This window comes from Lepidochelys olivacea (genome assembly GCF_965140295.1).
Source record: "Lepidochelys olivacea isolate rLepOli2 genome assembly, chromosome: 8".
NCBI classification, from domain to species: domain Eukaryota; kingdom Metazoa; phylum Chordata; order Testudines; family Cheloniidae; genus Lepidochelys; species Lepidochelys olivacea.
In genome coordinates, this window is record NC_140418.1 from 49670777 (window position 1) to 49687983 (window position 17207).

Here is a 17207-nt window from a genome sequence, read left to right on the forward strand (position 1 = left end):
AACTTCAAGTTTCTTCATATTTGCAAATCTCACTTTATAATGTGTTGTTTAATGTTAATATCTGTTCTCATTTGCTATTCAAATACAGTATATGACGACAGTCATTGTAATTCAAGGACAAAGGTAACAACACAGATATATGTTTATGTTTCACAGTGAATCAAGCAATTCACAGCAGACAGCACACGTGCTTTAGGTAAAAGGTCACATTTTGCCTTTTATATTGAGCGCCTGCCGGTATGGTGACACATCACACACGGCTGGGCAACAGAATTCCGTTTCCACGCAGCCATGGTAAGGCAAAGAGTACACAGGGTTGGCTTCTTACGCATAACATGTGGGAATGGTTTCAAACTGCAGCGCCATCCTTTCTCATAGCAAGCAATGGGTTGGGTTTCACATTTAAAAGGAGGGGCTGCGGTTTTGGGGTGGATGTGCAGCACACCCCTCCCCCCACCCCACCGCGTGGCTGTTCTCTGGGATGATCCCTTTTAGCGAAGCTCAAACAGCCCAGCATGAAGGATATAGACTGAATGTTGCTTGTATGCGACCAAAACCCAGGACCATTCGTTGCCATGGTTTGTGCTGCAATGATTCCAGAATACTTTCAGAGTACCTCCTGGAGAGCTTCACGGAGATGTCCCTGGAGGATTCCTGCTCCATCCCCAGACATGTGAACAGACTTTTCCAGTAGCTGTACTGGCCATGAATGCATCCCAATTCTTCAGGGCAAATCAAACATTAAACACTCTCTTGCTTTTAAACCCTGTACTGTAGTTACAAATGCGCACTTACCAGAGGTACCATCTCCAGCTTCAGGGTCAGGGATCCCGCCTTCGGAGGGTATTGGCTCCAGGGTGATGAAAAGGTCCTGGCTGCCGGGGAGAACGGATTCACAGCTTGCCTGCTGTGCATTCTCCTCCTCCTCCTCTTCCTCATCCAAAAAATCCTCCTCCGTGTTGCGTGGGACTCCCCCCTTGCAGGTGTCCATGGACAGTGGTGGGGTCCCCTCCTAGAAAGCCATGCAGCTGATCATAGCAGCGGCATGTATGGGGTTCTGACCCGGAACGACTGTTTGCCTCCTTTGTCTTTTGGTAGGCTTGCCTCAGCTCCTTAACTTTCACATGGCACTGCCGTATGTCCCTGTTGTAGCCTCTCTCCAACATGCCCTGTGAGATTTTGGCAAATATACTTGTATTTCTTCTTTTTGATCGGAGTTCTGCCTGCACAGATGTTTCTCCCCATACAGCAGTCAGATCCAGTGTCTCCCTTTCGGTCCATGCAGAAGCTCGTTTGCAATTCTGGAGGGACTGCATGGTCACCTGTGCTGCTGAGTTTGCCACGCTGACCAAACAGCAAATGAAATTCAAAAGTTCCCGAGGTTTTTCCTGTCTACCTGCCTAGTGCATTGGAGTTCAAAGTGCTGTCCAGAGCGGTCACAATGGAGCACTGTGGGATAGCTCCCAGAGGCCAATACCGTCGATTTGCGCCCGCACGACCTCAAATTCAACCCAGCAAGGTTGATTTTAGTTCTACTCCCCTCGCCAGGGAGGAGTACAGAAGTTGTTTTTAAGAGTCCTTTAAGTCGACAGAACGGGGTTAGTTGTGTGGACGCATTCATTTTAAAATCTACCTAACACGGCTAAATTCGACCTAACTCTGTAGTATAGACCAGGCCTTAGGCTCCTTTGAAAATCCCACCCAAAACGTAGGTGGAGGGTGGGGGAAAGGACTGTTATACACAAACACAGTGTTCAGGACAATGATTTGCATAGATGATTTTTTTTTTAAAAAAATCTCTATATACATTATCTAGAGACAGAAGGACATGAAGTGAGTAATTCACCATTGATTTCTTGAGAAAGCTGAAGCGGGGAGAGGAAAGTAAGGAAATAACTGCTAGTGCCTTAGGCCATGTCTACACTAGAGACCTTACAGCAGAATAGCTGTACTGATGCAGCTGCACCGCTGTAAGATCACTTGTGTAGTGGCTCTATAATGACGCAAGAGAGCTTTCCCATTGACATAATTAAACCATCCCCAGCGAGCTCTCCCGCCGACCTAGCGCTGTCCTCACTGGTGCTTATGTCGGTGTAACTTATGTCGCCCGGGGGTGGTTTTTTGCACCCCTGAGCGACATAAATTATACCAACACAAGCGGTAGTATAGGCACCGAGTTTCTAATCTGCCGGGGGGTGCTTCCCCCAGGCCTCGCCCCCACTCCACCCCTTCCCCCAATGCCCCACCCCACCCTGCTCTTCTTACCTCTTCCCCGCCTCTTCCTGCCCCCACCCTGCCTCTTCCCGCCCAGTTCCGTCCCTCCCCTGAGTGCGCTGCACCCTCGCTCCTCCCCCCTCTCTCCCACTGCCTCCTGATGCCGTGAAACAGCTGATCTGTGGCAGGCAGGAGGCGCTGGGACGGAGGGGGAGGCGCTGATCCGTGAGGCCGCAGGTGGGTGGGAGGTGCTGGGGGAAGGAGGAGGTTCTGATGGGGGGCTTCCAGTGGGTGCTAAGCACCCACCATCTTTTTCCCCTGGGTGCTGCAGCCCCAGAGCAGCCATGGAGTTGGTGCCTATGGGTGGTAGTGTAGACATAGCTTTAGAAAGAAAATGAAATAAGGAATATAGGAAAGAAATGTAAAATATTTAAATTTTAAAATCTGGATTTAATTCAGTAAGAAATGAGAGAGCCATAATTTAAAAGGCTGGATGGAGCTGAATGTTGCTGGGTGTCAATATGTAGTTTAGAACAGTGGTTCTCAACCAGGGGTACGTGTACCCCTGCGGGTACTAAGAGGTCTTCCAGGGAGTACTCAACTCATCTAGATCAGTGTTGCTCAACCTGGGGGTTGCAGCCCCCAGAAGGGTCACGGGACAGGTTTAGGGGGGTCACAAGTGCAGGGCCAGCATTAGGGGGTGGCAAGCAAGGCAGCTGCCAGGGGTTCCATGCCACAGGGGACCTGGCAAAGCTAAGTTACCTGCTTCAGCCCTGCCACCTGGGGCTCAGGCTTCAGACAAGACTCACAAGTGAAAAACAGACTCTCATATTACACTGAAATGTAAGTACAATATTTATATTCCAATCAATTTATTTTATAATTATATGGTAAAAATGAGAAAGTCAGCAATTTGTCAGTAATAGTGTGCTGTGACACTTTTGTATTTTTATGTCTCAGTTTTGTAAGCAAGTAGTTTTTAAGTGAGGTGAAACTTGAAGTAGGCAAGACAAATCAGATTCCTGAAAGGAGTACAGTTGAGAGAGGTTGAGAACCACTGGGTTAGAATCACAGCTACAGACGTTATCACCTGTTTAAAGTCTACACCGTTTTTAAAAATCAAATGGGGGGGATTTGGTTTTGCCAGGTTCACGTCCTGCAGGTTTACTTGAAGCTTCAGCAAAACGCAAAACCTGAAATTCCACATAAAGTTGAGATGAACCTTTTTACACCTTGTTTAGAAAGGAGTGGCCTTCAAAATCACTTTATTGCCTGTGTCTTGGGGCAGCCACAGCTGGCCTGCTCTCCTTCCCTTTTGCATTTGGGGTGTGTATGCCGAGGGAGGTAATAGGTCTGCTGTTGTGCACAGCCAAGGAAAGAGCATCTGGGAGGTGGGTCTCAGACAGATCTTTACTCATCAATAATTACAGTGGGAACCTGGGTCAGTGTTAGCTTTCTGTGTGGCATACAGATGATTTGCAAAGGATGGAGGAAGGAAAGGAGGAGTTCAGGTTTTGCAAATTTGCTTCCTTATAATCTATAGAGAAGGCCTGAACAATTTTAAAGCTTTTTTTTTTTTAACTTTAAAATAGGAGTAGAACAAAGTAAGGGAAACAAATCTCATCTCCCCTTCCTTCACCCATGCATGCAGTAAATAATTCAAACACAGCCAGAGCACAGCCATAAAATAAAAAAGAAGCAAAAATTTTGACCTTTTCTCTAAAACTTGCTACAGATTTATATTGAGGGGGAGAGAATTCCAGAGTCACCGGCTTGCTGGAAAAGGCTGTACCTCAGCAATTCCAGTCCTGCTAACCTCTGCTACCACCAGAAGAATAACAGTAACTCTCTAAAGTATATTGGTTTGCTGGCTTAAATCTGTAAGATTGAGTGCACAATTTTGCCTGCACCCAAGTTACAAGGAAGGCAATACACTTGCAAAAGTCAAGGATTTGCATGCATACATATCTTACTGCATGTACAACCCTGATTTGTACACATGTGGGCAGGATTTTTGCAGGCACAACCCAGGTGCACACACACACATTTTTTAAAATGTAGGCCATGTTATCTGACAAAGTAAAACCATGAAAAGCTTTAGCCCAGCAATAGGCATCTGGTTCAGCATACACCACTGCTATGAAGTTACATGACACTCTCCATTAATATCACTTTATACTTAATATTTGTGTAAAAACAGAAAATCCACAAAAAGAAAAGGAGTACTTGTGGCACCTTAGAGACTAACAAATATATTTGAGCATAAGCTTTCATGAGCATCCAATGAAGTGAGCTGTAGCTCACGAACGCTTATGCTCAAATAAATTTGTAAATCTCTGAGGTGCCACAAGTACTCCTTTTCTTTTTGCAGATACAGACTAACACGGCTGCTACTCTGAAACCTGTCAGAAAATCCACAGGGTTTCCTAATTAATTATGTTTCTCTTAAAATTTGAACTAGTTCATAATTAGAATATGAGCCTTTACTATGATTGTTTCCAGCCAGTTACTTATTTAATGGTTAATATTCCTTCTCAAAGGTATATCTACATAGGACTGTATTGATTATTGCTTATCTTGAGATAGGTAACACCTAAATCAAGGCTGGTCTGGCATTCCCCAGGCTACAAAAGTGTGATTTACCCTAGGAATCAGCCTAATGAAGAGGGTGGGATTAAACTCTTTCTGGAGTGCAGCAGTGTTTTCTGGGATTGCCCAGGTTTGATCAGCCATTTTACAGTCCTGAGGGGTTTTTCTGTGATATTTAGCTCTGTGGGAGAGTAATATTACTCCCTATGCAAATTAAGAGCTAGAATTTTCTTTTTCTTTTTTTTTTTTGTCCACTCCTCTGGCTTCTTAATTGCCAGTAATCCTCTTGGGGTAAGGAGGAGGGTAGACCTTTAATGTGGGATAAACAAGCTTTCTGTTCTAATCAGCTGTTTTCCACTTTAATGGCTGCATTTGAAACAGATCTTACCTCTCATTACATGGTGGGGAAGTTATGAAAGGGGTATGATAGTACCATTGTTCATCCTGTATTGGTTGAAAAACTATGCAAAAATCTCTTAAACGCTGCCAGGTAGCACCTCAAGTGCTATACAAACAGGTTTGAATGTAAATGTCTGAAGTCTGTTATGTTAATGAATCCAACTTGGAGTAACTGAAGGAAACTCCAAACTCTGCTTCATAAAAGGAGTGGCGGCAGAATCTGGAGAGGGCCCTTACTCAGCATATATAACTCTTTTCAGTGAGGGTCGAGCCATGTTGGTCCTAGGATATTAGAGAGACAAGGTGGGTGGTGAAATAGACAAGCTTTCTAGCTGCACTCTCTTTCACGTCTGTTCCAACAACAGAAGTTACCTCACCTACTCATTTCAGTCGTTCAGGCGAAAGGTCCCTTGTCATATGGAATAAGACATTGCTGGAGGTAGGGTGGGAGGGAATCTTCTCCGGTGAGTAAGCAGAATTTTGCTGCATAAAGGTAAATGTTATGCAAAATTCAGTAATATTCCATTCGTATTTTCTTTTCATCCAAATGTGTAAAATCCCAGCATATGTGATTCAGGTCAGTTATATTAGCTAGTGTAATCTTGTGCTGCTGTCCTAACCATCTGTTGGCTGGCTAAGATTGCCCTCCTGCCTCCCCATGACCAACTGGTTGAAATACAAATGACACAGGAAAACTGCTTTACCACTTCCTTGATGACTGCTGCTGCAGTACCTGTGTGGTGTTATGCAAAGCAGCAGCATTTGTTACAAAGGATGAGGAGTAACGTGAGGCAGCTCTAGTCTGCACATAGATTTTATATCATGTGTCTGATATGTTATTCATCAAAGGAGTGCTTAAAAATCTTTGTTGCTGAGGGGCTCAGTATTCAAGTTCAGAAAACACGTGGGCAGACTAGAAGAGATTGTGAGCTGTTTCTGTAGAAAAGGCATATCCCCTCTTCCCAATTTCAGTGAAATGATACTCTGGGCCATGTCTTGATAGGCAGACAGGTTGTGTTTTTAATTGTGTTAGCTCAATCGGGTTATCTTAACAGTACTGAAAAGCGCTGTTAAGATGCAGGTGCTGGCCATGTTGCAGCTTAGGCTCTTTCTGGGCTACAACCCAGTCAGGCAACACAACTTGCCTGCATTCTAACAGGACTTTTCAGTCACATCAGGCTAACTCAGCTAAGCTCACATGATTGAAAAAATACCCTTTTAAGTCAGTGAACTGTTCTGCTGTAAAATGAGAGTAAAATCTGCCCCATAATCTCTGACCAGCAAAAAGTTGACTAGAAGGATTTAATGATCTGAGCTGGGTATTATTTTGCATATCTGCATTCTCTACCCCCTACCCTTGGTGTAGAATTAAGTTGTGCTCTCACTATCGCAGGAATGCTGCTTGTTGTTCTGTGTGCTCGCTCCCTTGGTACACACATGACTGTTCAAATGTAATTTCAGTCCCTGTTTGCAGCCTCTGTACAGCTGCCAGCAAGGAGTGTGGAATTATGGGAAGTTTCTTTCTTCACCTCCTACAACAGGTGTCTTTGTTAGCACACCTCATATACAGATACTGTCCGCACACACTGAGTCACCATGACTGAGAGAAATGTGAATGCAGGAAGAACTGCTTTCAGTGCCAGCAAGTGTTGCTACAAGAAAAACCTGAAGCCATGAAGCAGAAGAGAACATACATGAAGAACTTCCCAGTACAAGTTACAGCTCTTCTGAAAATATAAGAAGATTTTAGAATACAAGGTATGATCTATCTGCTGGACTCCTTGATAAACAAATTGTTTACTGGATATCACTCTAATTTTTGAATCTGAATTACCTCTCCTGAGGGAAACAAGTAAAAGAAATATTATAAGACAACCTCTTTTAAGCAAAGGAGAAATATATAGCACAAAAGCTGCATTGCAGATAAATTTCAAGTGAAAATATTTGTCTTTCTCCTGCAAGGGTTCAAGATGATCAGAAACTGTCTTAATCTCAAGGATTTCACCTCAAGTGCCTCATTTTTGTTTGCCATAAGCCTATTAGAACACTCTTCTGTTTCCTAGCAATAACGTGTAATTTTTTTCCTCCTCTATTTAAGCAAAAGAGATGATGGTTTTTAATCCTGAACACTACAGCTGTTGCTCAAGTTTCCTATTCAAATGCAAATAACACGTGGTGCTATTTAAATACGCATGTAATCTTTGAAAGATACTTCAGGAAAAACAGGAAAAAGAGAAGAGCAACGTTGATCTTATCCTGTTTATTCTGGAAAGCAAGCGTGTGACAATATGCGACTGGTAATTTGGACTGGAAATCTCTGTAAGGTTTGCAGTGTCCAGCATTCACTCTGATTTGAGGAAAAACACCCAACTGAATCCATTTATATTTCTTGCACAGATTGGAGTTTTCGTCGCTGGAACAAAATGCTACCGGGGGGGTAAAAAATGTAATAGATGGGGCTAAATAGAAGCACAGACAATATAATTTTACTCTGTGTTCATTTGGCAATGATTACTTTTCCTAGTAAAACTGTGCGTAAGGGCGTTTTTCTCAGAGGGTATGTTTTGTTTATTTCTTTAAATCAATTTATACTTTTCTGTAGAACTATATTTTCATTTATAATTTGATAACTTTCAATTTCTTTTATCATTTTCCAAATTATTTTTTCTGTTTTGCCAGTTTTTCTTTGTCATATGGATGTTTAAACAAACGATTTGACAAGACTGATTCTCCAGGAAGCAACCAACAGGGCTACTGTACACTGTCTGTCTGAGACCCTGTCACTTTTGTAATTAAAAGTTACAGAAGTCCTGAATATTTCATGCTAAGGACAATCAAGCCTGGGAAAAATAATGTGGATTTCTATTGGTTTTATTTTGCCTGAAATATTTCCTTTTTAGAGTATAGATAGTTTAGATAAAAGATTATTGATTTTTTCATCATATTCTTCCCTTTTTGAGGTGACTGTTTTACTCTCTGGGTTACAAAAGGAAACTAACATCTGTTAAATCTCTACCATAGCTGGGACTCTTGCTTGTAATTTGATATTGTTGCTGTAGCAGCCCTACTTGTGCTTTAATTTTCGTACAGGTTTTCCAAAAAACCCTAAGTGACACAAATGACCACCTAAAACTGTGCAGAAGAAAGTGACTGCTTTTTCAAGTATTTCTAAGGATAGCTTTATAAACTTGTGAAAAATTCAGTGGAGGGCATACGAGAGGTCATTTATACACTCCTTTTCTTTGAATCTGCAGAATAAGCATAAAGCAAGAATTCAGTAGAAAACCAAACTCCCCCAACAAGAAGAATCATCTGCCTGTGGATAAATATTGGATTTAAAGAGTGAATCATTACAAAGAACTTTGGGATGAACAGAGGGAATTAAATAGTTTCCTAGGATTTGTGAAAACTTCAGTAAATTACTTTTCTACTTTCTCTGAGAATGTGAGCAGGCATTTATAATACAAATTTCCTGTAAAGATAAGAGACTCCCCCTTCCCACCTCAAGAGACAAACTACATACAGGAGCTGCTTTGGTTGGTTGGGGTTTTTCTTGTGACACTCCACCCACTCTAGCTTCTTCAGGTGGGTGTGGGCGACCATCACCCACAAAGAACTCAGATAAGGTTCATTGTTGGATAGTGAACCTGCTGCTGCTAACAGCTGGGAGCTTGCTGACAAAATGATGGAAGAAATCTCCATAGTGGTGGCCTACAATTCCCATATTTTTAGCCAGCTATATGATGAAGATTTTCTGGCCGGTCTGGTGGCAATCAGCAAACCCAAATCTGTGGTAGGTGTTGCTGTTGTGATTGTGAACTGTTGTTCACAGGTTGTTGATCCTTTGACTGTAACATGTGATGGTTATACTCCTACAGGAGAGGAGCCCTTTCATTGAAAGCAATAACAGTTCTTCTAAAAAATTATATAAATCTCTCTACAGTTTGTCTAAAAGTACTGAGAAATAGCAGATATAGTAATAATAATGATGATAGTAATTTAATTTGCAGTAATAATTTAAACTGTTCATATTGAGTTAATGTCTTTTTGAGACTGAGGTGAAGAGAGGAGGAATTGCTCAGTAAAAAAGCTAGTTTTGTGGTGTGTATAATAATTTTTTTGTGTAATTTTGATTTGAACTTTTATGGTTCTCAAGTGTTTTGAGCTCTCTGAAAGAAGTAAAAATGAGACTGGAACTAATTACAGAGTATTTTTCTCCTAAAAACAGAGCAAGTGCTAAATAACCTCAATACTTCAAGGGCTTAGCATGTCAGTTAAGGACTCAAGGCCAGATTCTCAGCTAGTGTAAATCAACCTAGTTCCTGTGGATCTGAGCTGTGAATTTGGCCCACATGATGGTTCATAGACTTCACACTCATTTTATAGGAGTTGTTATATATCCTATTTTAAGATCAGCATAAGCATCTATGCAAACGTTTTAGTTAAAATACAGCACCAAATTACTGTTCTAAAGCATTTTAGAGACGTGTATGTACATTATACGCATCGTATAGTCATGATCCTGCATTGGGATCTGTTAATGCAGACCCCTGTGAATATGTGGGATACCACTGAAGTTAACAGCTTTGTCTTCAATACAAAAAAAAAAAGCGAGATAACTCACCCATTAGCTATCCTGCTGTAAAATCTTAATCCAGACAAGGTACAGGTAGTTTTTACTGTGCTGTAATTAGGTGAACTCAACTGCTGATTGGAGGTATAGGGTTGACCTCACCTAGCTATGTCAAAGTAAAAGCTCCCTGCACCTTGTCTCGTCTAGGATTTTCAAAGAGTGCCTGAAGTTGGGCTCCCAATTCCACATTTTTTAGGATCAGATTCTGTGAATGGCTTCATGCAAGGGTCTGCCGTGACTGAGTCATTGGTGAGATTGAGGGTTTGCAAATTACAAGCCTGATTTTTCAGAGGTGTTGAGCTTAACTTTTTATTGACAGATGCAGATGCTAAGCATCACTAAACATCAGATTTCTTATCTAGGAGCCTATGTTTAGACACCCTGTTTGCGATTTTTGGTCTCTGTGGGTATACTATCTGTGTAAATAACTATCAGAAGGAAAGAATTTATTTAGGTAACAGTGCTTGGATTCCTCCATATGTGGCAGATCTATAATTTTCACAAGAGGAAAAATATGCCCTATCCATGTATTTTAAAAATACATTAAATTCATGACTACTTTACCTTCCCCTCATTACCTGTGGAAATTGCCGTTTATGTGCACCTGACCTCTCTTCATTACACCTGATTAGCACTCCAGAGCTAAGCCAGTTTCCTTTGATTTTGTCCAATCACATTCATTCTGGTGCCATTTTTCTTCCTTGCACTTAGGTCTTGTCTAGACTAAGATTTAAGATATGTTGAAACATATTAGCTAACATTAGGGTGACCAGATGACCCGATTTTATAGGGACAGTTCAGATATTCAGGGCTTTGTCTTATATAGGCACCTATTACCCCCCACCCTCTGTCCTGATTTTTCACACTTGCTGTCTGGTCACCCTAGCTCAATGGCTCTCAACCATTCCAGACTACTGTACCCCTTTCAGGAGTCTGAGTTCTCTTGTGTACCCCAAGTTTCACCTCAGTTAAAAAGTACTTGCTTACAAAATCAGACATAAAAATACAAAAGTGTCACAGCACGCTATTACTGAAAAATTGCTTACTTTCTCATTTTTACCATATGATTATAAAATAAATCAATTGGAATATAAATAGTGTACTTACATTTTGGTGTATAGCATATAGAGAGTATAAACTAGTCATTGTCTGTCTGAAATTTTAGTTTGTACGGACTTCATGAGGGGTTTTTATGTAGCCTGTTGTAAAACTAGATATATATCAAGATGAATTGATGTACCTTCTGGAAGACATCTGTGTACCTCAAGGGGTACATGTACCCCTGGTTGAGAACCACTGCCCTAGCTAACATATTTGAAAAGTCTACTGTCGACAAGACAGTGCATTCTTTAACATGTGCTAAACTTGGTTGAGTAAAAGCCAAAGCACCTCCTGAGCTTTCACGCGACCAGCTTAGCAAATGTTACAGGCTGTGTGCCTTGTCTACACCAAGCTTTTACAATGTGTTAGCTAACATGTTCTAACTGCACACCATTAAATCTTAGGTTTCAGAGTAGCAGCCGTGTTAGTCTGTATTCCCAAAAAGAAAAGGAGTACTTGTGGCACCTTAGAGACTAACCAATTTATTTGAGCATAAGCTTTCGTGAGCTACAGCTCACTTCATCGGATGCATTCCAATGAGGTGAGCTGTAGCTCACGAAAGCTTATGCTCAAATAAATTTGTTAGTCTCTAAGGTGCCACAAGTACTCCTTTTCTTTTTTCATTAAATCTTAGTCTAGACAAAGCCCTCTTCCCTCTCTTAGGCAACTGCCATAACAGCAACTTCTTCCTGACCAAGAACACAGAATAAGATCTTTCTCTAAGACAGCTAGCACTGCTGTAAATTGGCTAGCAGAAGCACTGTTTGAGCAGTTGGTTATCATGCGCATAGCTATAGTTGAGTTCTCAAACTCTGTCATGCTCTTGAGTTTCACCAGCCCAGAACCAAGAATATTGTCCTGAGTGTCTCCCATGCTCAATTGCTTCCATGCTACTAGGCTATTTCTCACGGATCATTTGGATAAAATTTTCATGGTAAGAAACACTGCATCTGAGCCTAAGTCTACAGTTTAATTACTTGGGAAGTTCTGCTTACATGGATCTAGCAATTGCATCCATGGTTTGTACGAATTCAGAGAAGTGCAGAGACAACAACACGTTGTGCATAGTTTAGTCTGGATTTTCTACATTTGTTCCCCTGGTCAGATGTGAGTCACTAGTGCTGAGTGGTTAAAGGAGGAATTGGTGTCAGAAATTCTCAGTTACAGCCTTAATTGATTCTACCACGTTCTCTCTCTGTGTGATGAAATAACATTGTGGTCACTTTTTTTTTGCTCATCTGTGAAATGGAAATAGTACCTCACAGTGTATTGCGATCTTTGGATGAAATACACTGTGGGAGGACAAAGTATTATTATCACTATATTATTTATTTTAACATCACAGAATATATGTGCTTATCAAGGCGTACAGGGTTTGGTTCTGAAGCACAAGTTGCTGCATGTGTTTCAGCACACTGGCCAAATCCTTAGCAAAGATGAAAACCTACAGCTTTTAGTGGAGGGACTGAAAAATGCACACACTTGACACTTCTGAAGTTGGTTAATTTTTAGTCATGTCAGGCTCCATTTTGATACTATAAGGCAAATACAGTCCATCGTGATTTCAATCAGCCTTAAAATACATTTAACTGTCTCATACTGGACTGAACAGCATATGATTTTTGGATGAAATTAAATAGCAAATCCTGTTGAGTCTGCTTTGGTCACTTGTACCAGATAGCCCCACGAGATGGGTATGCTATATTGAATGAGATTCTGCAGAAGTAGTTTGTAGGGATTTGACTTTGGAAATGGTTACAGGTTTGTGTGCTTTCTTTTAAATGGTAAGTTAGTTTAGAAGCAATGTTAAGTTCTTCCACTGTCAGACATAACAATTTACCTGTGGAGTTAATTGTACCCCTCCGTGGGAATAAGGTTCCCCTTACAGTTTCCTCTGCTTCTTCCTCTTTAATGCCAGGCTTTGCCTTTCCACAGAAGTGACCAGGTGTTCTGGCTCAGACTGCTGCTTGCCCACCCCTCCCCATAGCCTATCCCCAGGTGCAGATCCCTGGACTTCTCGTGAGCTCTCTGCAAGGAAAAGGAAGAGTGCTGCTGTGAAGGTGGTTTATCCCTCATTCCATGTTGGGAGGGGGAAGGTCTATGGAGGGAGAAATCCCAAAGTTACAAACTAACATAAGAACGGCCATACTGGGTCAGACCAAAGGTCCATCCAGCCCAGTATCCTGTCTACCAACAGTGGTCAATGTCAGGTAGCCCAGAGGGAGTGAACCTAACAGGTAACGATCAAGTGATCTCTCTCCTGCCATCCATCTCCACCCTCTGACAAACAGAAGCTAGGGACACCATTCCTTACCCATCCTGGCTAATAGTCATTAATGGACTTAACCTCCATGAATTTATCCAGTTCTCTTTTAAACCCCCTGTTATAGTCCTAGCCTTCACAACCTCCTTGGGCAAGGAGTTCCGCAGGTTGACTGTGGGCTATGTGAAGAAGAACTTCCTTTTATTTGTTTTAAACCTGCTGCCCATTAATTTCTTTTGGTGGCCCCTAGTTCTTATATTATGGGAACAAGTACATAACTTTTCCTTATTCACTTCTCCACACACTCATGATTTTATATACCTCTATTGTATCCCCCTTAGATTTCTCTTTTTCAAGCTGAAAAGTCCTAGCCTCTTTTAATCTCTCCTCATATGGGACCCGTTCCAAACCCCTAATCATTTTAGTTGCCCTTTTCTGAACCTTTTCTAATGCCAGTATATCTTTTTTTGAGTTGAGGAGACCACATCTGTACGCAGTATTCAAGATATGGGAGTACCATGGATTTATATAAGGGCAATACGATATTCTCCGTCTTATTCTCTATCCCTTTTTAAATGATTCCTAACATCCCGTTTGCTTTTTTGACTGCCGCTGCACGCTGCGTGGATTTCTTCAGAGAACTATCCACGATGACTCCAAGATCTTTCTCCTGATTAGTTGTAGCTAAATTAGCCCCCATCATATTGTATGTATAGTTGGGGTTATTTTTTTCCAATGTGCATTACTTTACATTTATCCACATTAAATTTCATTTGCCATTTGTTGCCCAATCACTTAGTTTTGTGAGATCTTTTTGAAGTTCTTCACAGTCTGCTTTGGTCTTAACCTGATGTGATTTATCTGAACTCCAGTGCCCCACAATTTTCAGCACCCCAAAGCTTCCAGCAAAGGTTTGTTCTGTGACTTCCTTTCCCTTTCCAGTCTCACTTTTGGATTGGGGTAAAGTACATCAGAGTATGAGTTTCTAGTGTTGGCATCTTGCATGACTTTATCACAAGACTAGTGATACTTGGTGATTTTCTTAAAGCTCCAGCTTCTGGATTCATGCAATTACATGAGAATTTCAGCTTTTTTTTTTTTTAAAGGCAGTTGCTAGCCCTCCCAGAGAAAACTGGCAGAGAAAAGCTTGAAAACATGAACTCTAAAGGCTCCAGCACTGGAAAGCAAATAAAAAGATTCCAAAATATATTATTTTGTAAAATCTCATGCTATTTTAAGACAATCTCATGATTTTGGGGGCCTGAGTCATGATTTTTTAATGTGGGGGGTTGGCAGAACTAGTTTCATCATCATTCCTCTCGTCCAATAAGTCCTACCATAAGTGTGTGACACACAGGAGTACTAGTAAGACAGTCAGCTGACATGGGTCAGGGTCACAAAAGGTTAATGCTAAGTAAATATAATAAACACAGACTTTTGCTATCGGTCCCAGTGCCAAGATGTACAGGAGGGAATCAGCCTAGACTTTGAGTTGCCAAATTAGCATAAAACTATAGGGCCACAGGCTGTTGCTTATGTCTAAGGCCAGTCTTACTTAACTTTCTGGTGCTGTTGAGTTCTAATCACTGTAACAGTAAAGACCTTGCATGAGCCCTCAGCAAGAGGGGAAACCACTTCCCCCACTACCCTTCAGTTTCAGCTGTTTCCCAGTTCACACTCATTTCAGCTGCCGTTTCCACAGGAAATGGAGCAACTTTTCTTTTGCCTCAGAAAAATACAAGTGAGTTAAGTGGGATCACAGCACTTACCATATAAAGAAATCTCTCTAAGGCATTGGCAAGTCTTACTTCGTGTTTGTACAGCACCTATCACACTGAGGTCCAGCCATAGGTTCTGGAACCAGAGGTGCTGGGGGTGCTGCTGCACCCCCTGGCTTGAAGTGGTTTCCGTTATATACAAGTTTGGTTCAATGGATCTCAGGAACCCCACTATAAAAATTGTTCCAGCGTCCCTGGGCCCAGCTCCTAATTGGGTCCTTTGGGCAGTCCCACAATACAAATAATAAATAATTGAATACGCAAAGTGCCAAATATGTGGAAGATTTCAGATAAGGTCGTCTTAAATTACATTCCAAAACCATCATTATGAGAGCAATACTTCTGTATGTTTTTCATGCTGAAAGTTTATCATATTTTGTAAATAACATAATTTACTACACTGCAGTTACATAGCTAACATTATTACCATGTAGTAAATTAAAAAGAGGTTTATGATTTTCCACCTGTGTAGTCACATTTGTGCAAAGTGGGTGTAAAATGCTATCATTAAGATGTAGTAGTGTGTTACACCTGTTTTGCACTGTGCAAGGTGCAAGGCAATGGAGAATCAGTTTCATAGATTGCTAAATAAAAAGATACGAGGAAAAGAGCAAAATATTTTGAGCAAACAGTAAGCATAAGGCCAGAATGCATCTCTTCCTGTTAATTCAGTGTCATTAAAGGGGAAAGATGACTATTTGAAACTACCGTGCACTTAATATTCTGAACTTGACAGAAGCAAATCAAAGTTGGTCACTGTGCAGTTTGTACCAGAACTGAGTGGTTTTACTCTAGGGAATTTTAATTCTCAGGTTAGCTGCAGAAAACTTGTATCAAAGAGGTTTAACTGGTATAATCCGATGTAATCCAGAGTTCAGGTAAATTCCATTGGAAAGTTTAGTTGTATTTTCATTTAACTGCCTGTTCTATTGTTTTGCACCTCTTTTGGGGGAACTTGGATTCATTTCATAGAACTCATTCGTTGTTAGCCACTAGCCAACACCATCATAATGGTTTTCATGGACACTATCTCCAAGCAAACAATGCAGCGTGAAAGGCTATTTTTAAAATACATGCTGCAAATGCTCTTTTTGACTCTCGGGCTTTTTCTACCCAGAGTGTGTAAGAATAGTGTTGCTGTGGCATTATAGGACTCAGCTTTTTCTGCCCGTATATTTTGTATGTGCAGCAACCTAAGTAAAACTGATTTCTGAATAAATCACATAGAACGAAAATTTACACTAATCAGGTGATAGCCAACATTTTGGGGTACCTACTGCAAATCAAGTTCTGAGCACAGCCACACCAATTCAGGTGTTAGCCTGTTACAGATGGGGTGAATATACATCCCAGTTAAATGGCTGTCTGGTATTGAGACCTGTTTTGTTGAAATTGGGACTTTCATTCTGGATTTAGTGAAGCCCCATAATATCTAGTCATCTGTGTTGACCTGCCTCCTATACGTACAGCTGTTGTGTTGTGGGCCTTAGGTCATTTGTAAAGTTGCCCTGCAAAGGACAAACATTGACTGTGCCCTTTTTATCTTCTTTCATTCCTTCTCGTCCCACCCATCACTAGGGTGACCAGATATCCCGATTTTATAGGATGTTGGTGGCTTTTTCTTATATAGGCTCCTATTACTCCCTATCCTGATTTTTCACACTTGGTCACCCTACCCATCGCCAAAAAAAGGGAGCTTTTCCCAGGCTTTTTTTAAAAATTAGCAGTTTCCAGAGTTTTATCTCCCCTGTGGCGGTGGTGGTTGTTTTCTGGAGGCCTTCTAGGAGGTCGAGAAAAATGGAGTGGGAGTTCTTTGTTCTCAGTCTGAAGGGGAAGGTTATTGAAATTTTTAGAGAGCTTTTCTCCTACGTGCTTTTCGTGAGCTTGTGTTAAATTGGTGTTTTTAAAAAAAGAAAGAATTTAAAACATTCTGTTTCTCTCTCCCCACGTCGCCCAGTCGCTCAGAATTTAATCTTCTGACTTCTGTGATTTCACACACCAGTCACCCTTCCTCTGGTTCTTAAACACACCCTATGACAAACCTCACCCAATTTCTTTAACTGCCAAGACTCTTCTCCAGAGTCCAAACTCCTCGACCCAGTCTGACCTTTCCATCTACCAAATACTTCCCTGTCACCATCTCCTGTGATGGTCTCCAACAAACCACATAGGCTGTGTCTACACTTTGGAATTTTCCTAGTAATTCCACTAGTACTGACACCTGTTTGGG

The 17207-nt window shown here is 41.3% G+C and overlaps 1 protein-coding gene across 4 annotated transcripts in view; it reads left to right on the forward strand.

The window, feature by feature from the left end:
• Nucleotides 1-17207, forward strand: part of RABGAP1L (RAB GTPase activating protein 1 like) — a 528106-nt gene that overhangs the window by 465401 nt on the left and 45498 nt on the right. The window contains exon 1 of one of the 4 annotated variants that reach the window (XM_084635920.1): nucleotides 8567-8995. The exons of the other annotated variants lie outside the window; for them this stretch is intronic. Within the exon in view, the coding sequence (XP_084492046.1) occupies nucleotides 8885-8995 (111 nt within the window). The 5' untranslated portion in view covers nucleotides 8567-8884. Of the gene's footprint in view, nucleotides 1-8566; nucleotides 8996-17207 lie in introns of those variants that run through there. 4 annotated transcript variants of the gene reach the window in all.